This window comes from Chiloscyllium punctatum, chromosome 3 (assembly GCF_047496795.1).
Source record: "Chiloscyllium punctatum isolate Juve2018m chromosome 3, sChiPun1.3, whole genome shotgun sequence".
Lineage (NCBI taxonomy): Eukaryota > Metazoa > Chordata > Chondrichthyes > Orectolobiformes > Hemiscylliidae > Chiloscyllium > Chiloscyllium punctatum.
This window is the reverse complement of record NC_092741.1, coordinates 74715906-74732028: the sequence shown is the minus strand read 5'-3', so window position 1 is coordinate 74732028 and position 16123 is coordinate 74715906. Positions and strand designations below refer to the sequence as shown.

At 39.9% G+C, this 16123-nt stretch overlaps 1 protein-coding gene across 3 annotated transcripts in view; it reads right to left on the bottom strand.

The window, feature by feature from the left end:
• The window catches only part of bach2b (BTB and CNC homology 1, basic leucine zipper transcription factor 2b), a 275648-nt gene that overhangs the window by 29689 nt on the left and 229836 nt on the right, over positions 1 to 16123 (bottom strand). For 2 of the 3 annotated variants that reach the window (XM_072555130.1, XM_072555137.1), the window contains exon 3: positions 70 to 1599. In XM_072555130.1, the coding sequence (XP_072411231.1) occupies positions 70 to 1599 (1530 nt within the window). Of the gene's footprint in view, positions 1 to 69; positions 1600 to 13426; positions 13516 to 16123 lie in introns of all 3 variants that reach the window. The other variant, XM_072555141.1, reaches the window with a different exon arrangement.

Sequence of the window (16123 nt, the reverse complement as noted above, 5' to 3'; positions counted from 1 at the left end):
AAACTGACAGCTCCAGTCAGGATGAATTTATAATTATAAGTATTTTTATTAAATAAATTGCTACTGTACCTCACGTCCTCTCTCTCGAGTTGAGCATGATTCACTGTCCCCTTCTGAAAAGGATCCAGATTCATCGCTGGAGTTGGTGCCATATGACTGTTCACATTTTAATGGTGGTTTACACTGATTGAACATTGCATCTCCAATCATGCTTAACTCTTGCTGTTCTGCAGATAGGAAACGTGTTCCTTGTGAACAGGGTGAAGTGGACAATTCAAACTGGGGTAAACTGCAAGGAGAACCACCACTTCCATCTTCAGGAAATGAGTAAGAGGAACAGGAACTTGAGGTTCTGGTCCTAGTCTCAGATGGAGGAGATCGAGGACACACTTTAATTGGCACTGGGCAGCTGGTTTTACAGGTAGGTCGAATTCTACATGAATTCAATGGCAATAAAGGCTCCATTGCAAGTCTAGTGGAAACACAAGTCTGTGAACATGGAAGTGACTGACTAGTACCACTCCACAAACCTTTTGGCACATGCTCAGTAAGTTCGTCCTCTAGTGAACTCCCACCAGTATATGAATGTGCAGCAGGAGTGTTCATCCTGTCCAAGGTACCAGAAGAAAATATAACACTCTTTCTGTCCGATTCCAGTTCCTGTTTGCAAATCACTTCACAAGATGGTCCTGTCAGTTGGGATCCAACAGTAAAGCTATTGTTGTCTTTCTGAGGTGTGCAGGATAGTCCATACATTTCGCTATAAGGCCTGTATTCTGTTTTGAGGTCACCCTGAGTCATTCCCTCTTCAAGGGAACAAGATGTTCTGGCGTCTAAAGGTTGTTGCAATTGATTTTGTGTCTCAGTAGATTCAGCTTTTTTAATGAACCTTGAACAAGGAGGTGTTCTACTTTTGGGTCTATCAACACACATTGGACTCATCTGCTTAATGTCCATTTCCTTATCTGCAACTGCATGTTCTACTGCACCAGGTTCACTTTCAGACAAGCACGGAGCAGCATTTTCTGCTGCAATTTCTGGTGCATGTGGTTCAATTTTTACCTGTGCCTTGCTATATCCTTGAGATTGAGTACAGACTGGCCGGTCTTCTTTAAATGTGCTTGGAAAACCTGAGGTACTAGTATGTGGTGTGCTACTGATATGCTTGGTGCAAGCAAGCTGGTATTTCCTATATTTTGGGCAGCGTCCCATATCATCATTTGATGTAACAGGGATTGATATTACAGCTGGCTCTTTCTCAGATAGCCTGGAAGATGCTTCAAACCCAAGTGTCTCATTACTTATTCTGTCCCTGGAACAGGTAATCTTACGAGTGTCAGATTGCATGTGTTCTCCCTCACCGTCTGAATTCCCATCTTGTACGTTGGACTTTTGGAACGTTGCCATTTTGGTGTAAAGGAAAAAACCATCTTTTTCATTGAAGAGCTGGGCCTCAAGGAAGCGGAAGCAGGAGTCCTCCAGATTGTGCATATGTAGGACTTCAGCACAGTGCATGACCTCTTGGATGTTGTCTCTGCTGAGTAATAGCTTAGCAGTGTAGGCAAACTGCAACAATGGGCTAAATCCTCTGGCGGTGACCTGCAAAAATAGGGAAATTGCCAGCATTACCATCAGCATTGCTATTATCCAAAACACTTCAAGTGTAGTTAGGTTTTCTGACAGTTCTAATGGCCATTAACAAAAACTGAAAAATGCCAGTTAATCTTTTACTGGGTCAGCACTGAACATTCCATATGAATATTTACTTTGGAAAGCAGGAACTCTGCATGTCAGTGTACTGCAAATGAAAAGGCTTTCATTTTTATAATGTTTCATTTCAGCATAACAATTCGCAAAATTCATAAACTTAATAACTACTTAAATACTTTCAGAAAATATTACTGAGAAACTGCTTTAGGACCACAGTACTCAAGTTTGCAGTGTGCTTAATCCAGTAAACCTTAAACATAAATCCTGACACAGACCGGAAGGCTGGTAGCTCCAATCTCAAGTAGGTATTCAATATTTGCCTGATCTCCCTCGGAAGGTTGCTGAGGTACTTTGGTACACGTATGGAATGAGCTGCCAGAGGAAGTGGTAGAGGCTAGTACAATTGCAAAATTTAAAATGCATCTGGATGGGTATATGAATAGGAAGGTTTGGAGGGATATGGCCCAGGTGCTGGCAGGTGGGACGAGATTGGGTTGAGATATCTGGTCGGCATTGACGAGTTGGACCGAAGGCTCTGTTTCCGTGCTGTAAATCTCTATGATTCTATGACTCTATAACATAGGGCATTAATGACTTTTCTTCAAAATCATCTATCCCAAAATGGATTTTTAGCCTCTTCGTCTTGAGCAGACAAGTGGGTTATGCAATTTATTTTTCTGATTTGATAAAATGTGTTGTATTCAATTACAATGCCAGGAAATTATGTCTAGTCTAAGAAGCATCTCCAATATTTGTTTCCTTTCCAAAATCCTTGAATATGTCATCCTCACCTCCACGTCCATTTTGCCACAACTTCCAGCTTCACTGTCACTAATTAATTCTTCCTATGGTCCCACATCACTGAAATGGACTGAATCAGTCTCACAAATAGCATTTCCTTTGACTCTATTGCACTATCCCTATAACTCATCCCAACTGCTCTGCAGATCTTGAAAGATTAATTACATCATCAACTTCCAATATTTTTTGTATATCATCCAATTCAGTGAATCTGACTGTGTTTTGTTTCAGTCTTACTGACTGACCTACCAATGATTTCTCTTCCCACCCTTGGATTGTTATTGAAGGATTCCCCAAAGACCAATCATTTGCTTCTCTTCTGCCTCAGCCACATTACAAAAACTGAAAAATTCACAACATCAGCGATAGACATGGGGTCAACTCTCCATGTGCACTTTTGATATACCTTCCCTTTTGCAAATGTTTACAAATTTTCATGAGTTGATCACTGTAACACAAAATATTATTTCCTGTGTTTGACACTTTGGTGGTGGTAAGCTGCCTTCTTGAACTGCTGTAGATAGATTTACAATGCTGTTAGGGAGAGAATTCCATTGGTACTCTTGGAATTCTTGGAATATAGACAGATTTGGTTCTGTATCTAATACTTCTGAGGAAGATAAAGTTGGAATAAATTGATGCAAGAAGCTTTCTGGATTGAACTAGTTTGAATAGACTGAAAAAGATCATAATAAATGAGAAGTACCAACTGAGGAACAGCAGCAGTCATTTCCATAAATTAACTTATTAACTTATTAAAATACTTATTGACTACAGACAAGTGCAGTTGTCTACCCAAATCTGCTGGTATTTTATCAGTGACAGGGTAAATGTCGGACAACAACCCATCCTTAGGCCAACTGAGCCCTGAATTGAGAAATGATGATTGTCCTTGTCATTAAGGTGAAATCTGACTGAATGTGACATCAAGAAGCATAAGCAAAATTGGTATCAATGAAATCGAGAGGGGAAACTCTCCACTGGTTGGAAAACTGTGGTTTTTGGAGGCCAATCAAGACTGAAGAAATTCCTTAGGGTATTGTCCTAGGCTTAATCATCTTTAGCTGCTTCACCATGACCTTCCCTCCATCATAAGATCAGAAGTGGAGATGTTTGTTGATTTGATTTCCAAATTTGTGTGGCAAAAGGAGCAAATAAGACGATCACCAGTATTATTAGAAACTCTAAATTCAATCGCTATTGTATTTCTTCTGTATTATAACGTTTACGGGCAGTGCTAAAATTCCAGCTTAGGCCTTACTAATTATTACTTAATTCACAATTATTAATCAAAACATATTAGAGATGGCAGGCAGGTGATAATGCTGCAAATGGCAACTACATGGACATAAAAGGTAAACTAGCTGAAGTGAACTGAGATATTAGAAATATCAGTACAGAAACAGTAGCAGACATTTAAATGTATATTTCAGAATATTCAGAATAAGTAAACTCCTACTGTAAAGAAAATTTCCAAAGGGAGATCTTACCATCCCTGTTCAAATAAACAGGTTCTGGAAAACATCAAACTTGAGAAAAGCAAGTATTTGAGCAGAGATAAATGGTAGGTCAGAATATGGAGAACAGCAGAGAATGACTGAAAGGTTAATCAGGACAAATAAATTAGAGCAGGAGAGGTAGCTAGCTAGAAAGTTCAAGACAGATAGCAAGAGTTTCTATTAGTATCTAAAAAGGAAAAGAATGATGTCTACTTTTGGTAGCCATGTGGCTAGAGAAAAGTGTATGTTTTTAACAGGTTCTGCCAGGTTGCTGCATTGTGTTTCAGCTCAATCCAGCTGGATTATCATTGCAGGGGAAGGTATGTCTCATAGGCAATACAAACAAATGAATAACAAATATGCTGGGAACTGATAGGAGAGGCCTGGACATTGCAGTATTAGAAATGTAGGAGGGGAGTCAGCCCCTCACATCCATGCAAACTCTCTGCAAAAGCAGCTCAGCATCCCATTTCTTTGTCCATTCTCTTTAGACCTGCAGCTTTTTTCTTCAACTCTGATCTAATAAGCCTGTGCAGGACAATGAAAAGTCACAGAAACATTGATGCACTCCATATTTAATATCCATGCAATGCAAAACTGACCAGAAGGCCCGGAAACAAAGTGCGACACAGAAGTCACTCCCCTTGCCTCCACACTGAAAGCAGGCGGCAACATTCTGGATGTTCCAGAGGCTTACCTGTAGTCTGACCAATGTTAGAGTGATGACATGAACTACAAGGTGTGTACCTTATGCAAGATGCACTGCCAACCTTTATTTAACATTTTACAAACCTGTGACCTCTACTTTCTAGAAGGGCAAGAACAATGGCAATGGCAAGGGCAGAGAAGCACCACCACACGTAAGTTTCTCACCAAGCCAAACAGCATTTTGAGTTGGAACTACTTTGCTGTTACATCACTGTCATTGGAACTCCCTTCCTAACAGCACAGTAGATGTACCTGCTTCAGATGAACTGCAGGAGTTGAGAAGGGGTGCTCAGCAGCACCTGTCCCAGTGCAATTAGAAATGGGCAACCAACATTGGTATAGCCTGAGATGGCTACATCTCATTAAGTCTCATTCTCTATTCTTACAAATGGAGGGTTTCACTCCTAGTGCTACCTGAACACATGAACCCACCTGAAGCCTGCAATTCACTGACCCCTTCCCCACTACTTGACTTATTGTAGTTCCAGTAGTGCTTATCACTCTAGTGCTACTGGAATTGGACAGCTGATAGCCATTTGATTTAGAATCACAGAATTCCTACAGTGCAGAAAGAGGTCATTTGGCCCATCAGGTCTGCACTGACCCTCTGAATTGCATCACACACAGAGCCAAACCTAGTCTCACTCCATCTCCGTAACTCTGCATTTAGCATGGCCAATCCACCTAATCTGCACTTCTTTGGACTGTGGGAGGAAACCAGAGTACCCAGAGGAAACCCATGCAGAAACGAGGAGAAAGTGCAAACTCCACACAGTCACTCAAAGCTGGAATCAAACCAGGGTCCCTGACGTTGTGAGGCAACTGTGCTACTGTGAGCTTCTGTGTTCCTGACTTGCTGACAGCCCTTGGAAGTGGGACTATACTTCTGACAGAGTTGTATTTGGCTGTGGCTTCCAGGCCAGCAGGGGTCGGCTCCCACTGCCTTCCCTCCAACTTCCCAATGGTGGGCAAGGTCAGTACCTCCACTAAAATTCCAAAAGCCTATCAGACAGATTTTGCTTTAAATTGGCTCGCAAGTTGTAGAGAAATGAGGTTAAAGAATTTTAAAACAAAATATTTGATAAAAACATTTGAAATAGTGTGAACAATACAAATCTTCATATCAACAAAAACTGTTTGCTGAGCTAGTAGGGAAAAGATCCATGGTAAAATATGTAGATATTAATGGCCTAGTTGTAAAGGGAGGATACAGCTAAAGGATCAGCTAAGAAAAATCCACACAAACTGACGACAAACCAAAGCAAACAAAAATAACATAATGATTGAGAGGTGACCTCACAGAGGTTTATAAAATAATGAAAAGTATAGATAACATAAACGGCAGTGGCTTTCTCTAGGATGGAGGATTTCAAGAGTAGGGGGCATATTTTTAAGGAGGTAAAAACAATGACTGCAGATGCTGGAAACCAGATTCTGGATTAGTGGTGCTGGAAGAGCACAGCAGTTCAGACAGCATCCAAGGATTTCGAAGCTCCTTGGATGCTGCCTGAACTGCTGTGCTCTTCCAGCACCAGGCATATTTTTAAGGTGAGAGAAGAAAGATTTTTACAGAGTGGTTCACGTGTGGAATGATCTTCCAGAGGAAGTGGTGGATGCGAGTAGTTACTACGTTTAGAAAAGACATATAGAGAAGTACATGGGCCAAGCACAGGCAGGTGGGGCTGGTTTCATTTGGCACTATGGTTGGCATGGACTGGTTGGACAGAATGCTCTATGTTGTGCTGCATGACTCTAAAATTAAAGTTTACCAGTATAATCTGGAAAATCAAAGGAAGAGGGTATGAATTTTGAGTGACTTTTGCTTTAAAGCCAAAGATTGAGCTGGCTTCATTTCACAGAGACCTACTGCCAGGGTCCCCACTGTCCTCCAAATTCAGGTGATTGACCCTTTCAAATTGGAAATTGGAGTTTTGACATAAAAATTTAAATCATGATTGTACATATGAATTAATCAGAGTCTGTGCAAAGTAAACTTTGGTCACTACCTAAGGGAATGGAAGAGAAGAGACTCAGTAAAAGGGTTTGAATTATATGCAGAATAACAAAAATAATCTCAGCTGCTGCAACCCTGAATTTGTATACTTCACAATCACTTACACCCTCACCCCACCCACCCTAATAAGTAACTTAGCGAACAATAGTTCCAGTTCAATTTCCTGTCTTCAGTGAAATTGGCTACTTTAGGATACGCTTCACTTGCTGAACTTAAACTAGTTCAGACTCTAAAATCAATGTCTAAAAACCATTTAATCGATGCTTTCAAAATGGAAAGCCAGCGGATGACAAAATCTAAATCCTGGGAAAAATCTTGACTCTGGAATAATGCAAAATGGGTGATAGCAAACAGGCAGATGCTTCATGTTTCTCCCGATTTTCAATTCCACTTTGGAAATTAACACCATCATTCAAAGTTAAACTTTTCCCCATGGTTCTCGGCTGTGCCCGAAATTCTTAAAAACATTTGTAACATGACTTAACATAAACATGATCTGGGAGGATAGCTACAGAAACTTGGCAGACTATAACTGAGCTTGCCGATTAGAAAACCTATAATTTTGGCTGGCCTATAACAAAGTCACATTTAAGCAATTAATACTAACTTGACTGACTTCTTCAAATGGGCTTGGGAAAGGTTCTGGTTATAATGAGGGTAAAGATTATGCAAACAAGTGTAGGCATAGATGATCTAACAATTTATAGACATGCTTGTTACAGTCCTATTGGGACGATGGAACAGTTATCTGTAGAACGCAGCTGATAAAGTTTGAATAACATGAATTTTAATTAGTACAGGCTTGATAAACCATAATTTTTTATAATTATTACCTAGAATGTAAGGTAGAAACTTGTAGAAATGTTAGTTTTCAGTGTTTACAAGTTTTGCCTGAAGTGATTGCCATCCTTCAGAATACTAAATAAAGTTAGCAGGAGCCAAAACTGACTTGACAATGAATATTCTTTCTCCGTCTCGTGGTCATTCTTCCAGAATAATTATCAATGGTCAAAAATTGAGAGACTACTATATTGAGCCATAGAGCTGAATTTTACCAGGAATCGGTAAAGTGTGAAGACTGTTAAATTTTATTGAAGGTTTATCTGCATTTTTACGGCTATTCTCTAAAACTCACCTTACTAGCTATGCATGACATCTCTACAGTGCACCATTCACCCTATTGTCATACTCTTCAGGCAGAAGTTCATATCATTGTTGGAATCCCATGGGATTCCAGGCACCAGTGCCATTTTTAAAGACCAGCTGTGAACCTGGTCAAGCCTGGACATCCAGAAGTTTACCTTCACCATGCATGAAGTGGGAAGGGAGCCAAAACCAAATATTTCTCAGATTATTTGGGTTAGGTAACAAGGCTGACACCCTACCGGAAGTACAACTGCACATTCGGAAATGTAATGCTAGCTAAAAACCAGGTGTCACAGGTTACCCAACCTTAGCCTTATCCCATCTTAGAACCCTATCTATTACCCCTCTCCAATGAGAGTGTAGCCGACATCTCATCTATGCCTAGCATCATGCTGCACTGATCCCTGTGAAAGCTGGAGTGGTTGTGACTATTGATGACCACATCCCACCCCCTCTCAATTTCTCCAATGACTTTTCCAACTTGCCATAACAGTGGTCCCTGATACATTAAACAATCTGACATTCTGGAATCCAAACACATATCATCAGAACATTAGCCTGGGGTTCTGAATTACTAGCCCAATGACATTCTCACTCCACCACTGCCTCTTATGACAAGGTGTGCCTTTCTGACAAGCTCCCACTATTTCTTCCTCTGTGCTCTATCCTGCTGGGTAACTGTTAGGGCCTGTACACAACTTCTACAGTAACGTCTTGTCATTTTTCTCTATAGAACCAATACCATCCTTCATTAACTGAGTTAACTCTCCACCTTTTCCTAGCTTCTTGTCCTTCCTAAATGCCGTGCCCCCATAGTGCAAATGGAAATATGTTTATATCGCTGTGTTTATGACAGTTACAGAAAATGCTTAAGATCATGAACAAAAACAGAAATTGCTGGAAAAGCTCAGCAAGTCTGGCAGCATCTGTGGAGAGAAATCAGGGTTAACATTTCAGTCCGGTGACCGTTCCTCAGAACTGCTCTGATTTCTCTCCACAGATGCTGCCAGGATTTGCTGAGTTGTTCCAGCTATTTCTGATTTTGTTCCTAATTTCCAGCATCTGCTCTTCATTTGTCTTTTGCTTAAGATCATGTGCTATTTTCAGTTTAGAAAATTTAGAACCAAATTAATTTTCTTCACATTCCATGGCAAAGAAACTGCAAGGAGTCAGTCAAGTAGAAAATGAAAGAGTTTGGACAGAGATATAATTTCTCTGGATTTGGATGTCTATAACAAATATTATTGGGAAATGGAGTGAAATTTTGTGTTTTTGTGTTTTACGATCATTGTAACTGTCCTCTATATTTCATAGAATCCCTATATTAGATGGCTTAGTTTGATTATTTTCCTCTTTTGTGTAATAAACTTCCATTCTGCTGTCAAAAAATATGCTCAGCGATTTACCATTATATTAAATACCTAAACAAAATAAAACCCATATGATCCTGCAAACCAGATTTCATTCTGACTTGGACAGTACCACTATCACCTGGGATCATAACAGATTCAATTTCATTTTCAAACCAAGTTAATTGCTACAATATAAAAAAAATGCTGGTAGAAAGATTAATGCTAGTGATTGAAACAGTGCTGAAAAAGTAAGCAATAAAGGAATGAAGAAGTGTTTCAAACAAAGAACGGGCAAGGTGGTATTCAACAGATTCAATGCAACTATGGAAAGATTATGCTGATGACTTAATGAAGCAGTTTACTTTTAAACTATTCCCTCAAGCCTGTTTCAGAAGACTGCTCAGTTCAGAGTAGGATTTGCTCAGTTACCACAGCTATACAATGTTTACCATGCTCACACTTGTGTAAAATAAGTACACTTATATAAAAACAAGCATATGTATTCACATAAGTAAACAGTAAAGTTTGCTGTGACTCATGGATTTAGAGCTTTTGCCAGTAATTATTCAGGGACTTCTGGATCACAAACATTAAAAATACACCACCGCTGAGAATTCTCTTGACAAAACTATGTTAAACCAGATGAAAAGGAAATGCCTTCTTTAAAAAGAGTAATTGTTCAGTAAAAAGCATAGCATTGGAGAAAAGAAATGCACAAAATCAAATGAGACTGAATTCACTATAACCACTGAAAACAGAAGCATAAATTGTGATTTGTGCTGCCTGCTGTTTTAAATAATTTCAATGCTCAGCCAGCACTAACTACACACTGTTGTTTGGTTAGATGTCTAGTTGGCGGGGATGATTCAATATGAGCAATTAGAATTCTTAAACAGGAGATGCATCATAGATGCAGCAAGTGCTGACAGTTGTGAAGGAACTGAATCTGACCTGTGACATATATATCAATGACCTAACATAAGAGAACATGCTATCTCAGGTTTTTGACACTGTACAGATATTGTGGAGGTGTATAGTAGGAAGATGAATGGTACCTAGAGTGGGCCAGGTACCCTTCCAGTTACATACACAAAACACAGAAGAAGAAGATAGCTATGGGGGTCAATGCCAAGAGCTAAGTTATGAGTATGTGGATGTAATACTGCACAAAGTTCAGCGGCCTTATACATATGGTCACAATGAGTAAATATCATCCCATCATTTGTCTTTAACACTGCTCAATTTGCTGAAACCCCATATCTCAATGGCCTAAATCTTTACCAAATAGGACTTATACCTAACAATATTATACTGCATCTCACTCTCTCATACTAAGCATTGCTACAAACCACAAATATTTGACAGTTTCCACAATAGGAGATAATTCTACCATCACAGTCACATCAAACTGCACAACACACTTTTCTCTCCTTTGCAGTACAAGGCGACACACAATCAAAGGTTGCAGGACCCGACTGGGGAGGGGAAAATGCGCTTGATTATCCTGACCCATGGAAGAGGTGGTACTGGTCATTCCGGGATGAGGTCTTGGCAGTGGTGAGACTGAAATAAATAAAGATATCAGAATCCTCATAGTTAACCTTCCTTTCCCTATCTACCCTACCCCAACATCTCCAACTCTCTTCTGATTACCAGCTATAAACAGTGCAAGTACGAACATTATCTTCATTCCTCCCTGTACATTAACTCTATACACACTGCACATTAATGGATTGTATATCTGAATCATCCTTGTTGCCCTGAAGTCACTGTTTAGTTTTCTGTAGTGACTCAAACTGGTAGAGTAAGCTGCTGCAAAATGAAGATGTCATGATTGCTGCCAGGATTCTAGATGCTAACAAAGTGCCTCTCTGCTTATGGTTACACACCAGCTGGGTATTGAGGAAATGGAATTCTTTTGGTTGCAGTGTAGGTCACAGCAGATACATGATAACCACAAAGTAATGTGCATGCAGTCACAGAACCCTGTGTCATGTGGAAGACTGCAATCTTAGAAAAACCATGTGCTCCAACTTCTCCCTAACAAAACAGAATGACATGCAATCTTTTAATGTCGAGTCTTATGTCAGTCATCTTACGTAGTGACTGAGGAGCTTGAAGGAGCCAGAAGAATGAATGAAAGTTCTTCACTACAGTCACCTTACCAACATATTGGCAATGCAGCCCTTGTCTTGTTTTGGGATTGCACATGTGTCTACATTCGTGTCGGATTTCAGTGAGGGCGTACTTATTGAAAGATAAATATCATACAAATTTTTCTTCAATGGGGTTCAGGTTGGAGAGTTGTTCCCTGAATATCCTGTTGGGAGCCCTTGCACAATCTCTCTGTCCTGCTATGCATATCTTCTGTTTATTCACAAAGTTATGTTGTACACCAAGATGAATGCCTACTGGTGTAGCCACCTTTGAACATGACTGATTTGTGCAACAGCTTTGAAGTTATCATTAACTCTTTAAGCACCTGCCACATCATTCTTTGCAGAACTTTGCTACCACTGAGAAGAGAAACATAGAAGAGCATCAAACAGTGGTAGCATCGAAACAACCACCAGAAAAAAAGAATCAACCAGCAACCAACCTGTAAACTTTACAGCTGAGTAATTTTAAGAGATGGTGCTGGCTGGAGTGTTGATCTCCAAAATGCAATGGTGGCCTCAATCTGTGTTTCATCCCGAATAACTTCATAAACTGCCTGAGTTCCCTACTTTTGTCTCTGTTTACTGTACATTCATGCTAATATCTGCATCAATATGGCATGTGAGAGTGCTCTGCGAATGTATTTTTTGTACCTAAATGGCATGTGCAGAACTCTTAAAAACATACAGTACCTGTTTAGATTTCTTGCCAAATCTGCCTTCAGTAGGAAAAAGAATTTAGATTTATATGGCATCTTAGCAATTATCTCAAATGTTTCAAAGAGATTCTCCTACAAAGACTATAAGTCACAATGTTTATGTGTGGGAATGCAGCAGCTTAATTATGCACACTAGTAAGACCAATGCAGCTTTGAGATGAATGAATGGTTAATCTATTTTGGTTGAGGGAAGCAAATTGGCCAGGATAACAGGAAGACTACCTCATATCTTTTGGTAAATGCCTTAGGTTAAACATGCACCTGAATGAGCAAATGTGGATCCCCACTTGTTTTTGTGTGACATGTATAGTGTAAATTACATAGTTTAATGTGGAGCTTCAGGTTCAAGAAGTAGCCCCTGAGCCAAGCTGGCATATACAACATAAAATATCTTTGCCTCAATTATTACAACGTCTGAACCAGCTTAGCTCAATGTTAGATTTTATATAGGACACAGAACTGACATCTTGCCAGCAGAACTATGATCATAAGAAGGTGTACACAAAATCACTTTAATTAAATCAACAAAGAGGCACAGGACCTTGGGATCACCATCATTAGGACAACATCACAAATAAGCAATTGGAAAATGGTTCTGATGCAGTTTGTCATATAACATGTCTTTGTAAAATAAAATAAGCATATCCTTCAAATAGTTCTGATGACAAAGATGCCTTCTTAATAACTAATTGGAAATGTTTTGACCCTGAAGTTATATTGCAAGCTCTTAGAGTGGAAACATGTCTTCATCTAAAATTTCTCAGAGGCATGAAAATTATTGAAAAGTAAACAATGAAATGTGTTCATTAAACTGGCAAAGAAATAAATTTAAGCTAAACATGTTAAAGTGGTGATATTTTATTGTGCAATGTTTGTAGCATTTTAATGATGTCCAAAACTGACAAAAAATGAGCAGATCTTCTCCTGAAAATCTCGCCTGGTCCAAAGCTTTGATATTTTCTTTTGCCAGGAGGCAAAGGCAGAATTTTAAATTAAATTCTGCATATCTAAAAAAAGTTCCAGATGTATTAACTAATTAAAAGATGATATTTATTTGTGTGAGGAAATAAGGTTGTGGAAGTTGGTGTCATGGGTGTACATCATTTCCATGTTTTCATTAACAACTTAAAAATCAAACCTTGAAGCTAACATTCGTTGTGTTAAAAGGATCAGTGTGTAAATGAAAAAGAAAGACCTATATTTAGGTAATATCTTTCATTGCCTTAGGACATTTCAAAACACCTGGTAGGCAATGAAATACATCTTTCTGAAGTGTCGAGGAAATGCAGCAAGGTTCCACAACAAGCAATGAGATACTCACCAAATGATCTGTTTAATGATGTTGGTTGAGGTTCAAATATTGACCCGGACTTCTCTTCAAGATAGTGCCATGGAATCTCTTAGGTCCACCTGCGTGGGCAGATAGGACCTCATTTTAACATCTAATCTGAACGATGGCGCCTCCTATCTGTACAGCACTTACTGCAACGCCAGTCTTAAATTTATGATTATGGTCTAGGACTTCATGATTGAGGTATGTGATCTGCAAAGAAGCTCTTAAGAAGCTAAGTGGAGCTCAATTCAGTGAGCTTTCTTTGTGATGGAGACAACAAGTCAGTCGCCACTCAATGCACTTGTCCCAACAATTACATTACAGATTGCAGAATTGTGGTCTGAGAGTTTGAAAGACTTTAGTTAGAGCCATAAATTTCCTCCCTCTGTTCCCTTTTGATATTTTCCGACCTGAGCTGTGAGGCTGGTGTGGCACTTCAGGTTGATTCTTGTCTGTTCTCCTTTCTGTTCAGGCTTGTACCTCTCTTTGAATAGCACTTGACATGGGGGCCCCTGAATGTCTGGCAACCAGATGGCATAAGCTTGTTCTCTAGTGGACTCCAATACAACTTCCACAAACTTAGAGGTGAAAATGCTACCAATTGAGTCATGTATTTTTTTATTCACTCATGGGACATGAGCATTGATGGCTGGCCAGTGTTTATTGCCTGTTCCTAGTTACCCTTGAGGAGGTGGTTGTGAGCTGACCTCTTGAACCACTGCAGTCCATGTATTGTAGATAGAACTGCCAAAGTATTTCAGATACACCTGGTATACAGAGATATGACTGCTAGAATTTACAAAATTGTTATGTTTTAAATGGTCTTTTTTAAAATTTAAGGTAAAACAGAATGACTTGGAATAGGAGATCACCAAATCACAGAATTGTTACAGCACAGTAGAAGAGGCCATCTCATTCGTGATATTTCCCCAGAACTTGGCACATTTTTCCTTTTCATATAATAAGGCCAATTCCCTCTTGAATGCTTGAGTTAATCCTTCCTCCATCACACGCTCAAGCAGCCATTTCTGATTTTGAAAAACTGTGTAAAAATGTTTCATCTCCTATCTCAATTGCTCTCTCCTTTGTGATCTTTCTCCCAGTCAGAACAGTTCTTTCTCCACTACTTTCTCCAGAACCCCTATAATTTTAAAAAATTTATCAAATTTCTAATCAACCTTCTCTTTCTCCAAGAGAAACAGTCCCAACTTCTCCAATCTAACTAGGTAATTTAAAGTTTGTGAGAAGATTTGTAGCTCGGGTGCTCGTTGTTGTGGTTCTGTTCACCGAGCTGGGAATTTGTGTTGCAGATGTTTCGTCCCCTGTCCAGGTGACATCCTCAGTGCTTGGGAGCCTCCTGTGAAGCGCTTCTGTGATGTTTCCTACGGCATTTATAGTGGTTTGTCTCTGCCACTTCCAGTTGTCAGTTCCAGCTGTCCGTTGCAGTGGTCGGTATATTGGGTCCAGGTCGATGTGCTTATTGATTGAATCTGTGGATGAGTGCCATGCCTCTAGGAATTCCCTGGCTGTTCTCTGTTTGGCTTGCCCTATAATAGTAGTGTTGTCCCAGTTGAATTCATGTTGCTTGTCATCTGCATGTGTAGCTACTAAGGATAGCTGGTCGTGTCATTTCATGGCTAGTTGGTGTTCATGGATGCGGATCGTTAGCTGTCTTCCTGTTTGTCCTATGTAGTGTTTTGTGCAGTCCTTGCATGGGATTTTGTACACTATATTGGTTTTGCTCAGAACGAGGACATGCCGCAACCCAAAGGACTAGCCACACTACCATACATCAAGAGCATTTCCGAACTGACAGTCAGACTACTACGACCACTAGGACTCATAACAGCACACAAACCAACGACCACTCTCGGACAACAACTCACCAGAACGAAGGACCTGATACCCAGCATGAGCAAAACCAATGTAGTGTACAAAATCCCATGCAAGGACTGCACAAAACACTACATAGGACAAACAGGAAGACAGCTAACGATCCGCATCCATGAACACCAACTAGCCATGAAACGACACGACCAGCTATCCTTAGTAGCCACACACGCAGATGACAAGCAACATGAATTCGACTGGGACAACACTACTATTATAGGACAAGCCAAACAGAGAACAGCCAGGGAATTCCTAGAGGCATGGCACTCAGCCACAGATTCAATCAATAAGCACACTGACCTGGACCCAATATACCGGCCACTGCAGCAGACAGCTGGAACTGACAACCGGAAGTGGCAGATACAAATCACTATAAATCACTAGAAGCGCTTCATAGGAGGCTCCCAAGCACTGAGGATGTCACCTAGACAGGGGATGAAACATATGCAACACAAATTGCCAGCTCAGCGAACTCAACCACAATAACAATGTAATTTAAACTCTTCATTCCTTGAACCATGAGATGACTCGTAGTTGCAGTGACATCTAGTGTCACATGTAGACCAGACTAGGTAAGGATTTCCTTTCCTAAAGGAAGTTAATGAACCAGGTGGGCTTTAACAATAACATTGGTATCATGTCATCTTTAGACAAGTTTTTTATTCCATATTTTTATTGATTTAAAAATGTCACCGCCTACCATGGTGGGATTTCAAACTATGTTGCCAGAAAGTTAACCTGTTACCACACGTCATTTCCTCCATCCATTCTCCGTTCCATTGTCACTTGAGAGCT